This window comes from Bombina bombina, chromosome 2, assembly GCF_027579735.1.
Source record: "Bombina bombina isolate aBomBom1 chromosome 2, aBomBom1.pri, whole genome shotgun sequence".
In the NCBI taxonomy this organism is placed as follows: domain Eukaryota; kingdom Metazoa; phylum Chordata; class Amphibia; order Anura; family Bombinatoridae; genus Bombina; species Bombina bombina.
The window spans coordinates 208,873,220-208,893,177 of NC_069500.1; the positions used below are offsets into that span (position 1 = coordinate 208,873,220).

The window sequence follows — 19,958 nt, forward strand, 5'->3', positions numbered from 1 at the left end:
GAAACATTGCAGTTTTCTCTAGATCTTGAGCAACCATTCTCCGTTATAGATTTGTTGTATTTTACCATCTGTGCAGCCACTATTTAATTGGGACAATGAATACTAACATACATTGTCTCAACTCCATTTCTTAAACACTCCTAAACTAGCTAAAGGTTTTGCTTTGTTCTTGAAGTGAAACCAGTTCTTTTCATGTCTGAAACCTCCGATATCTTCTTTTAGCAAGATAAAGATAAACTAACCAAACTAAAACAGTTTCTTACTATAAAATATTGCACCGAAGCTCAAATTAAATTGAAAAAAAGAACCTCTCTCTGGCATAATATCACCAATTTCAGATGACATTACTACAATCTATGGTCATTATTATTCATTGCTAGTTACTTCCTGATCGTTAATAAACAATCATTTTATCAAAAGCAATTTAATAAAAGCACTCGTAAGCATTTTTATTCCTATCCATGATTGCAGACATTTACAAAACCAGAACAACATTTGAGTTTACCTTAAAAAATAACTTATTAAGCAGTGATATACACAGCACAAAATAGTTCAGGGAGAAAATGCAACATTTCATAATTAAAATGTAAACGTGAAAAAAAAAAAAAATTGGAATAAAAGTCTATGTCTCGCTACTTAAGATGGCATGTGATAATATCCTTTTACAATGTCCTGTGGGAATATATATATATTTATATATATTTATATATATGTACAGATGATAAATTGCAGTTCAGTTTAGGGCAATTCTTACATATGCCACTCTTTACAGTTGCTTGATTTTATGTTTGGACCCGCTTCTTCACAAAATAGGGCACATGGCGACAAAGAAAAGGTTTTTGTGGTGGGGGCCAGGATCCTTAAGTTAAACGGTATGGTGACTGATGTTTTTTTTCCCGGTGGTTGGTCTGTGAAGAGGGCTGACTCACTGCGGTCTTCATGACGAGACTAGATGATGAATCACACACTCATTGTCATGCTAGGAGAATACTGCACCAAAAAAAAACCAAAAAAAAAGCAATTCCACAATTAATATTAGTAGTACAAGGCACAGATCTATTACTTAGACAAAATACATTTTTTCTAGATAAAGCATTTAAAGGAACACTGAAAGCCGTTTGTTACAATAAACTAAAATGACTCATGAATATTCCTTCACTTCTTTAGTGACATTTAACCCATAATCTCTAGAGCCCAAAGGTACATTTTTTTTTTTTTAGAATTAAAACAGGGCTGTAGTTTATAGGCAGTGTATTTACAAAGAAGGAATGATATGCAGTAGACTGATAAACAACAGGAAGTTTTACATTATGAATACAAGTTCCCATTTCTATTTTGTTACACAGCATACTGAGAAAAAGGTGCTGTTTTAAAGGGACACTCAGGTTAAATTAAATGTTCATGATTCAGATTCAGCATGTAATTTTAACCCCTTAACGACACGCGTCGTACAGGGTAAGTCTTGCACAAACTGGTCTTTAAAGACCAGCGACGTACCCTGTACGACGTTGGGGTTGAAAGCGGCTGGAAGCGATCCTGATCGTTTCCAGACACTTTCCGGTTATTGTAGTGATGCCTCGATATCGAGGCATCACTGCAATAACATTTTTCCCCATCCGATGCAGAGAGAGCCACTCTGTGGCCCTCTCTGCACCGGACATCGATGCCGCGATCGTTGGTGGGTGGGAGCAGACGTGGGAGGCGGGTGGGCGGCGATCGATGGCTTACCGGTGGGCGGGATTGCTGGGGGGCGCGCACGGACGCGCGCGCGTGCACAGGGGAGGCGGGCGGGCGCGTGCACGGGGAGGGAGCGGGTGGGAACCATTACACTATGGAACAGTGGTTTCTATTTAGAGGGAGAGAGGGGGGATAAATATGTTAATCGAAGGGATCTGGGAGGGGGTGGGGGTTTAGTCTTGGGGGGGGGAAGCTACACTACAGAAAAGTGGGGAAAAAATAAAAAATATACATTTTTTTTGTAAACTGGGTACTGGCAGACAGCTGCCAGTACCCAAGATGGCTCCCAATAATGTAGAGGGGGAGGGTTAGAGAGCTGTTTGGGGGGGGATCAGGGAGGTTTGGGGCTAAGAGGGATCCTACACAGCAGCATATGTAAATATGCTCCAAAAAAAAAAAAAAAAAGATACCTTTTATTTTAGTACTGGCAGACTTTCTGCCAGTACTTAAGATGGCGGGGACAATTGTGGGGTGGGGGAGGGAAGAGAGCTGTTTGGGAGGGATCAGTGGGTCTGATGTGTCAGGTGGGAGGCTGATCTCTACACTAAAGCTAAAATTAACCCTGCAAGCTCCCTACAAGATCCCTAATTAACCCCTTCACTGCTAGCCATAATACACGTGTGATGTGCAGCGGCATTTAGCAGCCTTCTAATTACCAAAAAACATTGCCAAAGCCATATATGTCTGCTATTTCTGAACAAAGGGGATCGCATTTGGCGGTGAAATGGTGGCATTAAATTTACCAAAATGGGCCTAGATCAATACTTTGGGTTGTCTACTACACTACACTAAAGCTAAAATTAACTCTACAAGCTCCCTACATGCTCCCTAATTAACCCCTTCACTGCTGGGCATAAAACACGTGTGGCGCGCAGTGGCATTTAGCAGCCTTCTAATTACCAAAAAGCAACGCCAAAGCCATATAAGTCTGCTATTTCTGAACAAAGGGGATCCCAGAGAAGCACTTACAACCATTTATGCCATAATTGCACAAGTTGTTTGTAAATAATTTCTGTGAGAAACCTAAAGTTTGTGAAAAAGTTACCATTTTTTTTTTATTTGATCGCATTTGGCGGTGAAATGGTGGCATGAAATATACCAAAATGGGCCTAGATCAATACTTTGGGATGTCTTCTAAAAAAAAAATATATACATGTCAAGGGATATTTAGGTATTCCCGACAGATATCAGGGTTCCAATGTAACTAGCGCTCATTTTGAAAAAAAGTGGTTTTGAAATAGCAAAGTGCTACTTGTATTTATGGCCCTATAACTTGCAAAAAAAGCAAAGAAGATGTAAACATTGGGTATTTCTAAACTCAGGACAAATTTTAGAAACTATTTAGCATGGTTGTTTTTTGGTGGTTGTAGATGTGTAACAGATTTTGGGGGTCAAAGTTAGAAAAAGTGTGTTTTTTTCCATTTTTTCCTCATATTTTATAATATTTTTAATAGTAAATTATAAGATATGATGAAAATAATGGTATCTTTAGAAAGTCCATTTAGTGGCGAGAAAAACGGTATATAATATGTGTGGGTACAGTAAACGAGTAAGAGGAAAATTACAGCTAAACACAAACACCGCAGAAATGTAAAAATAGCCCTGGTCCTTAAGGGAAAGAAATTGAAAAATGGCCGTGTCCTTAAGGGGTTAAACAACTTTCCAATTTACTTCCATTAAAAAAAATGTGCACAGTCTTTTAGATTTACAATTTTTGAGCACCAGATCCTACTGAGCATGTGCAAGAATTCACAGACTATACGTATATGCATTTGTGATTGGCTGATTGCTATCACATGGTACAAGGGGAGTGGAAATATAGATAACTTTGAAATTTGTTATAAAAAAAAAATCTACTACTCATTTGAAGTTCAGACTAAGTGCTATTGCATTGTCTTGTTATCTTGCATTTGTTGATTATGTAAATCTAATGTGTTGACTGGTCCTTTAATAAAAATACATAAAGAAGAAAATTCAACCATATATTCTACAACCCACTCCACCTTACAGTTCTTCAGTATAGTTGTACCAGCCCATATAATTAATGAGCTTTAGGTTGAAGATAAAATTATGTAAGATCAATAGAGGCCACTGAACAAAAAGAGTACTAGCACTTTGGTACAACACATTTCAATCAGGCTAACTCCGTATTAAATAGCGAAAGTATATGAACAATGTGTTGTGTAAAATCCTCCCAGAATACAAAGAGGCAACTGTAAAACATAACGTATTAAAATGAAATAGATAAAATTATGGGAAAAATAAATGCTTTATAATCAACAGTCTTTGTATGAAATAGCTTTATAAGCGGTTCAAAAGAGATGTCCCTTAGGGGTAAATGTTTGCCAACAGATTCACATTAAACAAAAAAAAGATGTAAACCCAAGCACCAATATAGTCAGTTTCCAATATTATAGAAACTATATCGTTAAAGTAATGTTTCCAAACATTATAATTAGAAACTATGTAGAATAACTTGGTGATGAATCTATGCTAGTCCCCTCTAATAAAATATATGTAAATGCTGTTTCATGCCTGTAGCAAACTGTTGCACTCGCATTATTTTATTAAGGAAAAGAGAAAATAAAACCGCTATTGGCAAAATGCTCCGATACCCAAACCGATACTGTAAGGCAAGGGCTCAAAAAAACCTGGGTGCCAGGGCGACCTAAATTTAAGCCCTGACACCCCAGATTTATGCCTCTAGTACACCTATGGGTGCCCCCCACAAGCATCTGCATGCTGCTGCCAGCCACACCTAAAATTTAGCCCGGTGCGGCTGAATTCTTTTTAGGACACATCATTCTTGTAGCTCCACCCCATTACCCCTTGCCAGCAAGCTTGTTAAAAGCTACTGCTCCAGATGCCATCACTGCTCACAGCATGATATTTATAGTTTCCATACCTGCTCATAATGTCACCATCTGAAGCAGCAGCATAGTGCCCTGTGCAGCTACTATCCCAATTACGGCTATCTCAGAGGAGCCAAAGTTTTTTGGGCTTCAGTTTGTCTGCTGCCTGTGCTTTAACCAAACTATAGCAAGCACACTGGCAGCCGTTGCTTTAAGACAGCTTAAGTGTCAATCACTTCCTTCCCCTCCGGACAGATAAGTCGGCACTCGCATCTGCAGCTCTTAAAGTCAGTTTTTTTTCTGTGATCTCTTCCTTGTAAAAGGTGATAACAAGGTTCAGACTTCTTAGAAGAATGCTATTTGTATTTTACAAGCATTTAACCCCTTAGCTGCAAAAGTGGACTTTTTGTTAGCATTTTATTATGTAGCTTAAAAAAAAAATTATGCTTACCTAATAAATTTCTTTCCTTCCATACATGGAGTCCACGACGTCATTCCAATTACTAGTGGGATATTCACTCCTGGCCAGCAGGAGGAGGCAAAGAGCACCACAGCAAAGCTGTTAAGTGTCACTTCCCTTACCCATAACCCTCAGTCATTCAGCCAAAGGGAAACAAAAAAGAAAATAACACAAAGGTGTAGAGGTGCCTGAGGTTTAGAAATAAATTACTGTAATCTAAAGGGTGGGTCGTGGACTCTCCATGTCCGGAAAGAAAGAAATTTATCAGGTAAGCATAAATTTTGTTTTCTTTCCTAAGACATGGAGAGTCCACATCATCATTCCAATTACTTGTGGGAACCAATACCCAATCTAGAGGACACGGAATGAACAGGGAGGGAAGCAGAACAAGACAGGTAGACCTAAACAGAAGGCACCCCCTGCTTGAAGAACTTTTCTCCCAAAAGAGGCCTCAGCCGAGGCAAAAGTATCAAATTTGTAGAATTTGGAAAAAGTATGCAGAGAGGACCAAGTTGCAGCCCTAAAAATCTGTTCCACAGAAGCTTCATTTTTGAAAGCCCAAGAAGAGGAGATAGCCCTAGTGGAATGAGTTGTAAGTCTCTCAGGAGGCTGCTGTCCAGCAGTCTCATAAGCAAAACGAATCATACGTCTCAACCAGAGGGAAAGAGAAATAGCCTCTGCTTTCCAGAGAAACAAACAGGGCAGAAGACCGGCGAAAATCCTTAGTAACCTGTAGGTACAATTTTAGAGCGTGCACCACATCCAAGTTGTGCAACAGACATTTCTTATGAGAGGAAGGATTAGGACAGAGAGAAGAAACAACAATTTCCTGATTAATATTTCTATCCGAAACCACCTTAGGGAGATTTAGTATGAAGGACCGCCTTATCGGCATGAAAAATAAGGTAAGGTAAGGCAAATTGCACTGCAAAGCCGAGAGTTCAGAAACTCTCCGAGCAGAAGGAATAGCAATAAGAAACAAAACCTTCCACGATAACAGCTTAATATATGTGGAATGTATTGGCTCAAACGGAGCCTGCTGCAAAACTCGAAGAACTAGATTAAGACTCCAAGGAGGAGTAACAGGCTTAAACACAGGCCTGATTCTAACTAGGGCCTGACAAAAAGATTGAACATCTGGCACATCCACCAGACGCTTATGTAAAAGAATAGATAATGCAGAAATCTGACCTTTCAGAGAACTGACTGACTACGCTTTCTCCAGACCATCCTAGAGAAAAGACACAATTCTAGGAATCCTGACCCTACTCCAGGAGTAGCCCTTTGATTTACACCAATATAGGTATTTACACCATACCTTATGGTAAATCGTACGAGTAACAGGCATGCGAGCCTGAATCATAGTATAAAATGACTGACTCAGAAAACCCACGCTTAGCCAGAACTAAGCGTTCAATCTCCAAGCAGTCAGCTTCCGAGAAACGAGATTTGGATGGAGGAAGGGATCCTGAGTTACAAGGTCCTTCCTCAGAGGTAACCTCCAAGGAGGAAGAGATGACTTCTTCACTAGGTCTGCAAACCAGATCAGGCAAGGTCATGCAGGAGCTGTAAGAATTACAGACGCCGTCTCCTGTTTGCGCTCCTTCCACAAGTCATTTCTCGTATCAAACATAGGAAACAGGTATGCTAGACCGAAATCCCATGGAACCGCAAGAGCATCTATCAGAGCGGCCTGAGGATCTCTTGACCTTGAACCGTACCTTGGAAGCTTGGCGTTCTGATGAGACGCCATCAGATCCAATTCCAGTACCCCCACTTGAGGGTTAACCTGGAGAACACCTCCGGATGGAGAACCCACTCCCAGGAATGAAAGGTTTGTCTGCTCAGGAAATCCGCCTCCCAGTTGTCCACTCCTGGAATGTGGATGGCAGAATGAGAGTTACCTTCTTCATGGAAAATGAACTCTGAATTCCTCCCTGGTTTTTGATGTAAGCCACTGAGGTGATATTGTCCGACTGGAAACTGATAAACTGGGCTAAGGACAACTGAGGCTAGGCCATATGAGCATTGAAGATCACTCTCAAATCCAAAATGAGTATTGGGAGAGAAGACTCCTCCAGAGACCATAGGCCCTGAGCCTTTAACGAGTCCCATACTGCTCCCCAGCCTAGCAGGCTGGCATCCATGGGCACAATCACCCAGGAGGGTCTCCGGGAAGCACGTGCCCTGAGACAGATGATCCTGAAAAATCCACCACAAGAGAGAGTCCCTTATCCACTGGTCTAGATCTATCCTCTGAGATAGATCCGAATGGTATCCGTTCCAATGTCTGAGCATGCATAACTGCAGAGCTCTCAAATGAAATCAAGCAAAGGGAATGATGTCCATGGAAGCTACCATCAGACCAATTACCTCCATACATTGACCCATTGATGGCCGAACAGACTGTAGAGAGAGGCAAGTAGAGAGAAGCTTGGATCTTCTGACCTCCGTCAGAAAAAATTTCAGATAGGGAACCGATGATGGTCCCTAAGAAAACCACCCTTGTAGCTGGTACAAGGGAACTCTTCTCCAGATTCATTTTCCATCCGAAGAACGTATAAAAGACAAGATCTCTGTATGAAAGTTTGCTTGTTGAAAAGATGGCGCCTGAACCAATATATCGTCCAGGTAAGGAACCACCGCAATTCCCTGAGACCTGACAACTGCCAAGAGAGCCCCCATAACCTTTGAGAAGATTCTGGGAGCTGTGGCAAGGCCAAATGGAAGAGCCACAAACTGAAAGTGCTTGTCTAGAAAAGCAAATCTCAGAAACTGATAATGATCCCTGTGGATGGGAACATGAAGATACGCGTCCATCAGGTCTATGGTCATCATGAACTGATCCTCTTGGACCAAAGGAAGAATAGAACGAATGGTTTCCGCTTTGAAGGACGGAACCCTGAGAAACTTGTTGAGACACTTCAGGTCTAAAATGGGTCGAAAAGTTCCCTCTTTTTTGGGAACCACAAACAGATTCGAATAAAATCCTAGACCTTGGTCTATTACTGGAACAATCACTCCCAGGGAGGAAAGGTCCTGAATGTACTTTAAGAATGCCTCTCTTTTTACCTGATCCGCAGATAACCTTGAGAGGAGAAATCTGCCCTTGGATAGGACGAGATTTGAAAACTTTTTTCTCTGTCTGCCCACCACCTGATCCAATCCTGGACCGGGGCAGACCCTTCATGCTGATTTAGACTCAGCAGAGGGTTTCTTTGATTGCTTTCTCTTGTTCCAAGACTGCTTGGGTTTCCAAGAACACTTGGACTGCTCCTGCTTGGATGAGGGACCTTTGAAGTTACGAAAGGAATGAAAATTACTTTGACGTCCTTTAGATCTATTCTTCTTGTCTTGTGGTAGAAAGGACCCCTTTCTACCTGTAACTTCCAAAATTATCTCCGCCAGACCAGGACCGAACAGGGTCTTACCCTTGTAAAGTAGAGATAAAAGCTTGGACTTAGAGGTAACATCAGCTGACCATGATTTAAGTCACAGAGCCCGGCAGGCTAGGACAGTGAAGCCAGACATCTTGGCTTCACTGCATGTTGGCATCAGAGATAAAGGAATTGGCCAGCTTGAAAGCCTTAACCCCATCTTGAATCTCCTCCAACAGAGTGTCATCTAAAATCAGTTCAGACAAGGCATCACACCAATAAGATGCTGCACTTGCTACTGTGGCAATACAAACTGCAGGTTGCCATTGTAGACCCTGATGAACATACATCTTCTTTAAATAGGTCTCCAGCTTTTTGTCCATGAAATCCTTAAAAGAACAGCAATCCTCAATAGGAATCATGGTTTTCTTAGCCAGAGTAGAAATAGCCCCTACTACATTAGGTACTGTACTTCATGAGTCTCAAATGGAGTCAGCAACAGGAAACCTCTTTTTGAAAATGGGAGACGGGGAGTAAGGTATCCCAGGTTTATCCCATTTGTGTGCAATGATCTCCGACACACGGTCTGGAACAGGAAATACTTCCACAGTGGAAGGAAGATCATAGTATTTGTTAAATTTACTAGATTTCTTAGGGATGACAGCAACAGAAGTGTCAGTCTCGTCCAAAGTAGCCAGAACCTCCTTTAGCAGTAAGTGGTGTTCAAGCTTAAATCTGAAGTTTACCTTTTCAGAGTCATACTATCAGAATCTGAGATTTCACCCTCAGAGGCTACCGAGGTATCCTCTTCAGACTTATGAGTGAGGTTAACCTTCACAGCAGCAGAAGAAACAGACACCTTACCATCTGACAAATGTTTAGATTTCCTCTTGCGTTTTCCCAACATAGGAAAAGCAGATAATGCTGCAGATACCGCAGAAGATATCTGGGCAGCAAAATCTGATGGCAAATAAACTCCTCCAGGAGGCTGAGGGGAACTGCAGGGCACTGTATGTGACACCATTGAGGCTTGGGACGTTTGAGGAGAAAGCTGTGGCATTGCCTGAGCAGCATCATCCTGAGAGATATTAGGCTCAGAAAAAAAGAAATGTATCTTTACATTTCAATGTCTTTTCTAAACATGAGGAACAAAATTGCATAGGTATAACAATTTGGGCCTCTAGACACAAACATTTATCCATAAGAACAGACTTCTGCTCCATATACATAGAAGACATGATTCCCAAAAATGATTGGAATGACAAATATTTAAAATGACACGGTCACTTTAAAAATGAAATTCCCTCAGAGCGAAGTTGTACTTCAGAATAAAACCTTTAAATAAGGACCTCTACACCTCAGTCTGAGGTGCCCTACCTGACCCTCCTGAGAAATACGATATTGCATCAAAGAAAAATCCTGCAGATCGCAGAAAAGGGCTTCCTGACAATCTCTAGAGGAGCCGAGACAAAAACCACCGCTCTAATCATAGACTGAACGTAAGTCCCATTCAGAGCCTCAATAACAAAGAGCCACATAATTAAACATATGTTAAGGTATATATCCTCCTCACACATTTAAGGAAGATTAACCCTTAATTCTCTTGTCACATAATGAGTGCCTGCACCCTGCCAAGGTAAATCCCCAACAAAGGACAAATGTGTCCCAAATAATTATTGCAGTAATATCCTTTGAAGTACAAGTGTCCAAGACCTAGAAGACAAAAGAACTTACCTCCAAATCCAGTTGTCCGGCAGGAAGACAGCTCACAAGGTTTGAAAGGACACATACTCCTTAGAGACCTGTAGAAAAAGAAAGAACAGAGTAACCAACTCTGGCTTTCTAACCAAGGGCAGCAATATATGTTGGAAAGTAATGAGCTGGTCCTTGCTCAGTTTTTCTAACTGCTTAAAAGCCACCACTACCCTTACGCAAAAAATTTTTTAAAAAAATGACGTGGACACAGCTAGACCCAAATCCTTGCTTGCAGGGAAAAGTACCCCAAAAAAGGAAAAATATCTTCAGACACCTAACTTTACCTCCTCCATTGACAAAGGCAAAGAGAATGACTGGGGGTTACGGGTAAGGGAAGTGACGCTTAACAGCTTTGTTGTGGTGCGCTTTGCCTCCTCCTGCTAGCCAGGAGTGAATATCCCACTAGTAATTGGAATGATGTTGTGGACTCTCCATGTCTTAGGAAAGAAAAATGGCAACAAGTTGTTTGTGTGTACTGCAACAGACATACAGTATATGTCTGCATTATTTTAAAAAAATCGAATCTATTTGCATCATTTGTTAAAATTAAAAAAAGTAATGTCCCTAAATTTATATATACAGGGGCATGGTTTACTATTTTAACAAATGATGAAGACACAAGGTATGCATATGTATATTTATGCATATATATGTGTGTATATAATAAAAAAAAATATGACTGACATGTGCCTGTAACAGTTAAAAAGTTATGCCATGTGCATGCAATATAGGGTGTCTCCTCATGGTGACAATTTATTTTACTATCCTGGATTAGGAAAATTGGATTCTCTAGCCTGATTAACATGTGTCTCACAAAAATCAACTTAACGAATTTCTTAACAAATATCCATTATGTAGGCTATGCTTCCTTTCTTCATGGTTTCAAGTCTGATGTTAATTGGCCTGAGCAATGCGAGTAATAAATATGAATAAGCCATAATCCTTGTGTGTGTGTGTGATGTACAATATATACTGGGAGGGAGAGAGAGAGAGAGAGCTATGGGGAGCGAGAGACAGCTATGGGGAGGGACTAAAGTATTGGTAATTGGCATTGGCAAGTACTTGAAAAAAAGTATTGATACTTGTACTCGGTCTTAAAAAAAAATGGTATCGGTACATCTCTATAACATATTGTTAAATATAAATACAAATCTGATCAAATTAATTGATCTCTAGTGAAAGTACTGTGTAAATAATTTGTGATCACAGATATGTGAAGAACTAAAAAGGGAGAAGAAATATAATAAACATATATATAGGGTAATAAATATAAAAGAAATGCCAACCAGTGGAACATTATTATCTATCAAATTCAGAATTGTTGCTTCATTAAAGATATATCCATCAAATATTATTATCCATCGAATTCAGAATTGTAACATTATTAAAGAAACACAGTAAATACCCCTATAAATAGCAATAGTAGTTATTTTGTTCATTTAATCCATGTGTCTGAACTGTGTTCAGCAGGTAGATCCCGTTGCATTCTGCCCCAAGTAGGTCTTGATCTAAAGTCCCACCTCTAATGCTTACGGCAATCTTTTCAATACCTTGGAATTTCAAATATTTTGGTTTGGCTTGATGGAATAGAAGAAAATTAGAGGCTACTGATGTCAGAGATTTGCCCTCTTCTCATCTTTAGGGGGATTACCGATATTTCTAATATGCTCCATCACTGAGCAACTTATTTAATGTTTGATCTTGTGTTTATGTCCAAAACAATCTTGTATAGTCTTTGGTTTGTTAACATATTGGCAGGTAGAACAATTACCACACTGATGGGAGCCAGGAGTGAGGGCAGATCTTGTTTTCCTTGCAGTAAAATGAGTTTGGAGAGTACATTTCCCAATTTTTACTCTGTCCTATAACAGCTATTAAGGCCTTATCGGTTTGTAGGATATTCCAATGTTTAAGAATTTCAATTACTAGTTTGATGTGGGGGTTATATGCGAGTATCAATCTGGTTAGCGTATCTGGTGTTTTAGTTTTCTTATGCAGAAGGCTTTGTCAGTGTTCATAGATCTGGTTTTGGCCATTTTGATACTTCTGCTATAACCACTTTCAAACAGTCTGGCTTCAAATTCCATGGCTCTAATCTTGAACTTATAATCTTCACTACAATTCTTGCAGATGGGGAGAAATTCTCCTACTGGTAATGATTTAGTGGTATGAGGGGCATGTGTAATATTTCTATGTAACAATCTATTGGTAGCTGTGTGTTTCCTGAACAAAATGGTGGAGATTCTTCCATTCGCTTTTTTAGTAACCAGGTCAAGGAATTGAGCTTCAGATTGATTGAGTAAGTTTGATGTTCAAACTGTTGTTGTTCAGCATTTCTTGGAATTTATCAAGTTCAGGTTTGGTATTTTCCCATAGAAACAGTACAACATTTATATAGTAAATCCACATCAGTATTTGATCAGTGTATGATGTATTCCCGTCTGAAGATACAACTTGCCTCTCCCACCACCCCCAAAAAAGATTGGCATAGGTAGGAGAGCTTGTGATACCCACAATAAATGTTGAATACATTTATATACTAAATATACAGCGTTAAGGAGATCACAACTAATTAGTAGTGCCACTGAATCTTTTATTTGAAGATAAAATTATAATAAATGGCTATGAAATCCAAATATATATATATATATATATATATATATATCAAAATAACAAGAGTATTGCATTGAGCAATGTCCTTTTTTATTGGACTAACTATACATTTATAAGATGACAAACTTTCGGGAGAATATCTTCCTTTTATAAGTCTGAAGCAATACTGACCAATTTGATGGAATTTACAGTTTATATCTTAAAACACAGGCTAAAATAACAAAGTGTTACAGAGGTCTGAATGCAGGGGGAGGACGGGGTGTCGTAAAAATCATGATTGGGGTTTAGGAGACAGGCAGATAGAGTCAGTAAAAGATAACAGGCAGGGGAAATATATGGTTATACACAAAGCATATACTGACAAAGTTACATAACATTGAATCAATATGAATAAAGATGGGAAATTAGGTATACAGGGGAATATAAGATAGTCAAAAAAGGAGAAAGGAAAGAAAGAAAAGGGGAATAATAATAATAATAATAACAAAAGTGTGGAAATAGGCTTACCTGCATAATTCTCTATATACACATATACACACACATACATACAGAAAGTCTAAAGCACAAGTCTCAGGCATAGATAAAAATCAAATCTTTAATCCAAAGTAGTTTAAAAACAGAGTAAGATTAACCCCTTAATGACAGAGGACGTGCCAGGTACGTCATAGAAAAAACTCCCCTTAACGACAATTGAGGTACCTGGCACGTCCTCTGTTGTTTGAAGTGCTGGAAGCGATCATGATCGCTTCCAGCTGCTTCCAGGGGATTGTAGTGATGCCTCAATATTGCGGCATCACTGCAATCCCCTATTTTACCCACCGATGCAGAAAGGGCCACTCTGTGGCCCTCTCTGCATCGGCTATTGATTGCAAAACATTCGATTACGTTGGTGGGTGGGAGCAGCTTCCTGGAGCTTGTTGCGATGTGTCTTACCAGGATCGGATATAACCTTGTGTTCGGTTGTGGCGGCGGCGGCGGGGGGGGGCGAAGGGGGGTTGCGCGCGCATGCGCACGCAAAACATGGATTCATGTACAAAAAAAACTGATGGCGAGTGGTGTCTCAGTTGTTTAGTAAGGGATCTGGGAGGGGGAGGTATGTAGATTGTTCAGGGGGGGCCTGCTACACTACAGAAAACACATTTTTATTATAAAAAAGTAAAATAAAACAATTTTTGGGGGCAAATTGGGTACTGGCAGACAGCTGCCAGTACCCAAGATGGCGGCAAATAGGTAGATGGGGATGGTTAGGGAAATGTATGGGGGGGGGATCAGGGAGGTTGTGGGGTAAGGGGGATCCATCACTGCACACTGTATGAAAAAAAATTAAAAAAAATTATAAATGCTTTTTATTTCAGTACTGGCAGACTTTCTGCCAGTACTTAAGATGGCGATGGCAATTGTGAGGTGGGGGAGGGAAGAGAGCTGTTTGAGGGGGGTCATGGGGGGATCAGGGGGTGGGATGTGTCAGGTGGGAGGCTGATCTCTACACTAAAGCTAAAAATTAACCCTGCAAGCTACCTAATTAACCCCTTAACTGCTGGGCATATTACAAGTGTGGTGCGCAGCAGCATTTAACGGCCTTATTATTACCAAAAAGCAAAGCCAAAGCTATACATGTCTGCTATTTCTGAAGAAAGGGGATCCTAGAGAAGCATTTACAACCATTTGTGCCATAATTGCACAAGCTGTTTGTAAATAATTTCAGTGAGAAACCTAAAATTGTGAAAAATTTAACAGTTTTTTTTATTTGATCGCATTTGGCGGTGAAATGGTGGCATGAAATATACCAAAATGGGCCTAGATCAATACTTGGGGTTGTCTACTACACTATACTAAAGCTAAAATTAAACCTAAAAGCTCCCTACAAGCTCCCTAATTAACCCCTTCACTGCTGGGCATAATACACGTGTGGTGTGCAGCGGCATTTAGCGGCCTTCTAATTACCAAAAAGCAACGCCAAAGCCATATATGTCTGCTATTTCTGAACAAAGGGGATCCCAGAGAAGTATTTACAACCATTTATGCCATAATTGCATAAGTTGTTTGTAAATAAATTCAGCGAGAAACCTAAAGTTTGTGAAAAAAATTGTGAAAAAATCAACAATTTCTTTTATTTGATCGCATTTGGTGGTGAAATGGTGGCATGAAATATACCAAAATTGGCCTAGATCAATACTTTGGGATGTCTTCTAAAAAAAAATATATACATGTCAAGGGATATTCAGGGATTCCTGAAAGATATCAGTGTTCCAATGTAACTAGCGCTAATTTTGAAAAAAAGTGGTTTGGAAATAGCAAAGTGCTACTTGTATTTTTTGCCCTATAACTTGCAAAAAAAGCAAAGAACATGCAGACATTGGGTATTTCTAAACTCGGGACAAAATTTAGAAACTTTTTAGAATGGATGTTTTTTGGTGGTTGTAGATGTGTAACAGATTTTGGGGGTCAAAGTTAGAAAAAGTGTGTTTTTTTCCATTTTTTCCTCATATTTTATATTTATTTTTATAGTAAATTATAAGATATGATGAAAATAATGGTATCTTTAGAAAGTCCATTTAATGGCGAGAAAAACGGTATATAATATGTGTGGGTACAGTAAATGAGTAAGAGGAAAATTACAGCTAAACACAAACACAGCAGAAATGTAAAAATAGCCATTGTCATTAAGGGTAAGAAAATTGAAAAATGGTCCGGTCATTAAGGGGTTAACCATAAGCATCACATAGATACATGGTATAGAAGGTTAAGCCGTGCTCCTAAGCAGACATGTTTCATGCTCAATGCACTTGTTCACTGCACTATATATTATATATATATAATAATAATAATATATAAGTTTTTATTTAAAAAAAAGCACTCAGCAATAACATAGAACAATTCAGCCACTAGAAAAATGCAAAACTCCTGCTCTGTATTGTGTTCCCTAACCAGAAACACTTACAGTTGTCAACCTCACTGATCTGTAAATGCACCCTGCTTCTGTAAGTGTGTGACAATACCTATGCTCCAAGATGGCAGCTCCCAGTATGAAGAAGCAGAGCTCTACCATCTGGCACCTTTAATGGGGATTTAATAGGAGAGCGCCTTTTAGATATAGCCGCAGGAACAGTAGGAAAAGTAATTGCATATTGGTTAGTAGTTGTGCCCAGAAGTATAATGTCCCTTTAACGGTCAACATATTCCTGTGTTGCCTAAAAACATATATTATGTTAGGAATCTACATACATAGCTCTCTGCATATGGAATCATATGAGAGAGAGAAAACAAATTACACTTACACTCTCACTCTGGAAGGGGTTTAAGAAATTTCCACCCATTTCGCCGTCATCCCTTGGCGTTCCTGGCTGGTTACTCAGACTCATGTTATTTGGAGAGTTCTGTTCAGATAAATAAAAACATAATTCATGTAAGAACTTACCTGATAAATTCATTTCTTCATATTGGCAAGAGTCCATAAGCTAGTGACATATGGGATATACAATCCTACCAGGAAGGGCAAAGCTTCCCAAACCTCAAAATGCCTATAAATACACCCCTCACCACATCCACAATTCAGTTTAACGAATAGCCAAGTAGTGGGGTGATAAGGAAAGGAGTAAAAAGCATCAACAAAGTTATTTGGAAATAATTGTGCTTTATACAAAAAAATCATAACCACCATAAAAAGGGTGGGCCTCATGGACTCTTGCCAATATTAAAGAAATGAATTTATCAGGTAAATTCTTACATAAATTATGTTTTCTTTCATGTAATTGGCAAGAGTCCATGAGATAGTGACGTATGGGATAGCAATACCCAAGATGTGGAACTCCACGCAAGAGTCACTAGAGATGGCGGGATAAAATAAAAACAGCCATTTTACGCTGAAAAAAATTAATCCACAACCCAAAATATAAGTTTATTCTCATAAATGAAAAACTTAAAACATAAGCAGAAGAATCAAACTGAAACAGCTGCCTGAAGAACTTTTCTACCAAAAACTGCTTCTGAAGAAGCAAATACATCAAAACGGTAGAATTTAGTAAATGTATGCAAAGAAGACCAAGTTGCTGCTTTGCAAATCTTATCAACTGATGCTTCATTCTTAAAAGCCCATGAAGTGGAGATTGAGATTCTAGTAGAATGAGCTGTAATTCTCTGAGGCGGGGCTTGACCCCGAGCAGAAGCCTTCTGACCTTTCCTAGAACCAGAAAAGATAACAAATAGACTAGAAGTGTTCCTGAAACCTTTAGTAGCTTCAACATAATAAACATAAACATAACAAACAAGTCTTAGTTCCTAGTAGGGGAGGAGCTTTTTGCATTCCTACACACAGTTACCAGTTACACTAAGAACACTTCACCTCAGACCTGTAACGGGCTAAGGAGGGGGAGTTTCAGCTTACAGCTTTTCTGAAAGCAGATTTCACACACAGAAAAAGGCAATTCACATTAACCTTTTCCAGGCTGAGAACACAATACCACCTCTGCCGGGTAGCCAATCCAGGTATCAACTACTCCACATGATTGTATCCTGACAACTAGTTTCCTCAATATCCAATGTAATCAACACTTCTTTTAACAAAGAACGAATATACTCCATTTTAAATAAGTAAGTAGATTTGTCAGTGTCAATATCTGAGGAAGGATCTTCTGAATCAGATAGATCCTCATCATAGGAGGATAATTCAGTATGTTGTCGGTCATTTGAAATTTCATCAACTTTATGAGAAGTTTTAAAAGACCTTTTACGTTTATTAGAAGGCGGGATGGCAGACAAAGCCTTCTGAATGGAATCAGCAAAAAATGATTTTAAATTCACAGGTATATCTTGTACATTAGATGTTGAAGGAACAGCAACAGGCAATGTACTTTTACTGATGGACACATTCTCTGCATGTAAAAAAATATGATAACTATTACAAACCACAGCTGGAGGTATAATCTCCACAAGTTTACAACAAATGCACTTAGCTTTGGTAGAACCATTATCCGGCAGCAGAGTTCCAACAGAGATTTCTGAGACAGGATCAGATTGAGACATCTCGCAAATGTAAGAGAAAAAACAACATATAAAGCAAAATTATCAATTATATGGCAGTTTCAGGAATGGGAAAAAAATGCAAACAGCATAGCCCTCTGATAGAGAAAAAAGGCAAGAGGCATATAGGAATGGGGTTTAAAATAATGAAATTATTTGGCGCCAAGTATGACGCACAACGTAACTGAAATTTTTTTGGCGCTAACAACATCCGGAAATGACACACTCGTGTCATTAACGACGCAACCTTGTGCAAGGAACTCGGTGTCAACTAAGACGCCGGAAATGACGAATTTGCATCATCGGACGTACTTTCGTGCCAAAAAATGACGCAATAAACAGTCAATTTGAAAAAAGACTAAACCCCAGGTAAGAAAAATATTACCTAAATATGTTTTTCCCCAAATATGAAACTGACAGTCTGCAAAAGGAAATACATAAACCTGACTCATGGCAAATATAAGTACAATACATATATTTAGAACATTATATTAATGCATAAAGTGCCAAACCATAGCTGAGGGTGTCTTAAGTAATGAAAACATACTTACCAAAAGACACCCATCCACATATAGCAGATAGCCAAACCAGTACTGAAACGGTTATCAGTAGAGGAAATGGAATATGAGAGTATATCGCCGATCTGAAAAGGGAGGTAGGAGATGAATCTACGACTGATAACAGAGAACCTATGAAATAGATCTCCTGTGAGGAAAACCATTGCATTCAATAGGTGATACTCTCTTCACATCCCTCTGACATTCACTGTACTCTGAGAGGAACCGGGCTTTAAAATGCTGAGAAGCGCATATCAACGTAGAAATCTTAGCACAAAAACTTACTTCACCACCTCCATAGGAGGCAAAGTTTGTAAAACTGAATTGTGGATGTGGTGAGGGGTGTATTTATAGGCATTTTGAGATTTGGGAAACATTGCCCCTCCTGGTATGATTGTATATCCCATACGTCACTAGCTCATGGACTCTTGCCAATTACATGAAAGAAATCATATCACTACATGGGATATAAAAATGATACATGTACTACAGGTATGGTAGGCAAACTATTTTAACCAAAACGTACATGTAAAATGGCATAGAAAAATATAGATTGTGAACGAGAACACAATCATATACTGATGACGGAGATTTTAATAGGAATAAAAGTAGAAGATACTTATGCATGGTGTGCAGAGTATGAGACACTAGTGAATATTAAGGGTATGCAGTAAATGACTCATCAGTAGGCTGCCTGTTAGTATGTACGATAGGCAGTGAATGACACACTGAGGCACTGGTTACTGACAGTTACAGTGAACAGCAAATGCTTTGGAAATGCATTTGCATCTTCAAGAAACTTGTACTTACCTTGGAAATACTGTCCATGTCCCCTGAGCCTTAGAAAGAAAAGAAAAAACATTAGTGTAGGTTTCAAATAAGGTAAAATTAGCAGTATTCTTTTCAACTATAGAACAGAAATAGTTTGATCTCTTCCTAAGCAGTCTAGGGGATATGTTTTTCATAGTCTATGATGTAATCGTGTGCAGTTTAATATACATTGATTGTGTATATATATATATATATATATATATATATACACATGCATGTTCAATTAATGTCAAAATCACAGTGCACTTGGTATTAAGACCAATTACAATAGCTACCAGAGACTAAGGGTCCGATTTATCATATGTCTGTCCGACATGATCCGCCTAGTGGATCATGTCCGACAGACATCGCTAAATACCGACAGTTCTGGTGAACCGCTTGTGCAATGTCGCCTCCTGCAGATACGCGGCCAATCGGCTGATAGCAGGGGATGTCAATCAACCCGATCAAACCGTTGCTTATTAACTGTCATTTCCGTGCGGAAAAAGATGTATTAGGCACCATACGGTACTTAATAATTCGGCCCCTTAGAGGTAAAAAGCATAGATTTGGTTCTACCTTTACCAGAGTTGTGTTGGGGGGGGGAGAATGTAGAATGAGAATGCTGAGAGCCAGACAGACTACATGCATATACAAATTGTAAAGCTTACAGCTGAAGTGAGTAAAGGTGCTCAGTTACTCATGCGTTTTGTTAATGCATTGCATGAAATGGTCAGATTGTAAATATGCATGGGCTTCTAAATATAATCAAATATTT

At 39.2% G+C, this 19,958-nt stretch overlaps 1 protein-coding gene across 2 annotated transcripts in view; it reads right to left on the reverse strand.

Moving 5' to 3' along the window:
- Positions 1-423: 423 nt before the first annotated feature.
- SSBP2 (single stranded DNA binding protein 2) overlaps positions 424-19,958 on the reverse strand; it is a 557,604-nt gene continuing 538,069 nt past the window's right edge. For both annotated transcript variants that reach the window (XM_053701463.1, XM_053701462.1), the window contains 3 exons: positions 19,181-19,209; positions 16,073-16,171; positions 424-990 (listed from right to left, as the gene is read on the reverse strand). In XM_053701463.1, coding sequence (XP_053557438.1) covers positions 961-990; positions 16,073-16,171; positions 19,181-19,209 — 158 coding nt within the window. In that variant the 3' untranslated portion in view covers positions 424-960. The remainder of the gene's footprint in view (positions 991-16,072; positions 16,172-19,180; positions 19,210-19,958) is intronic.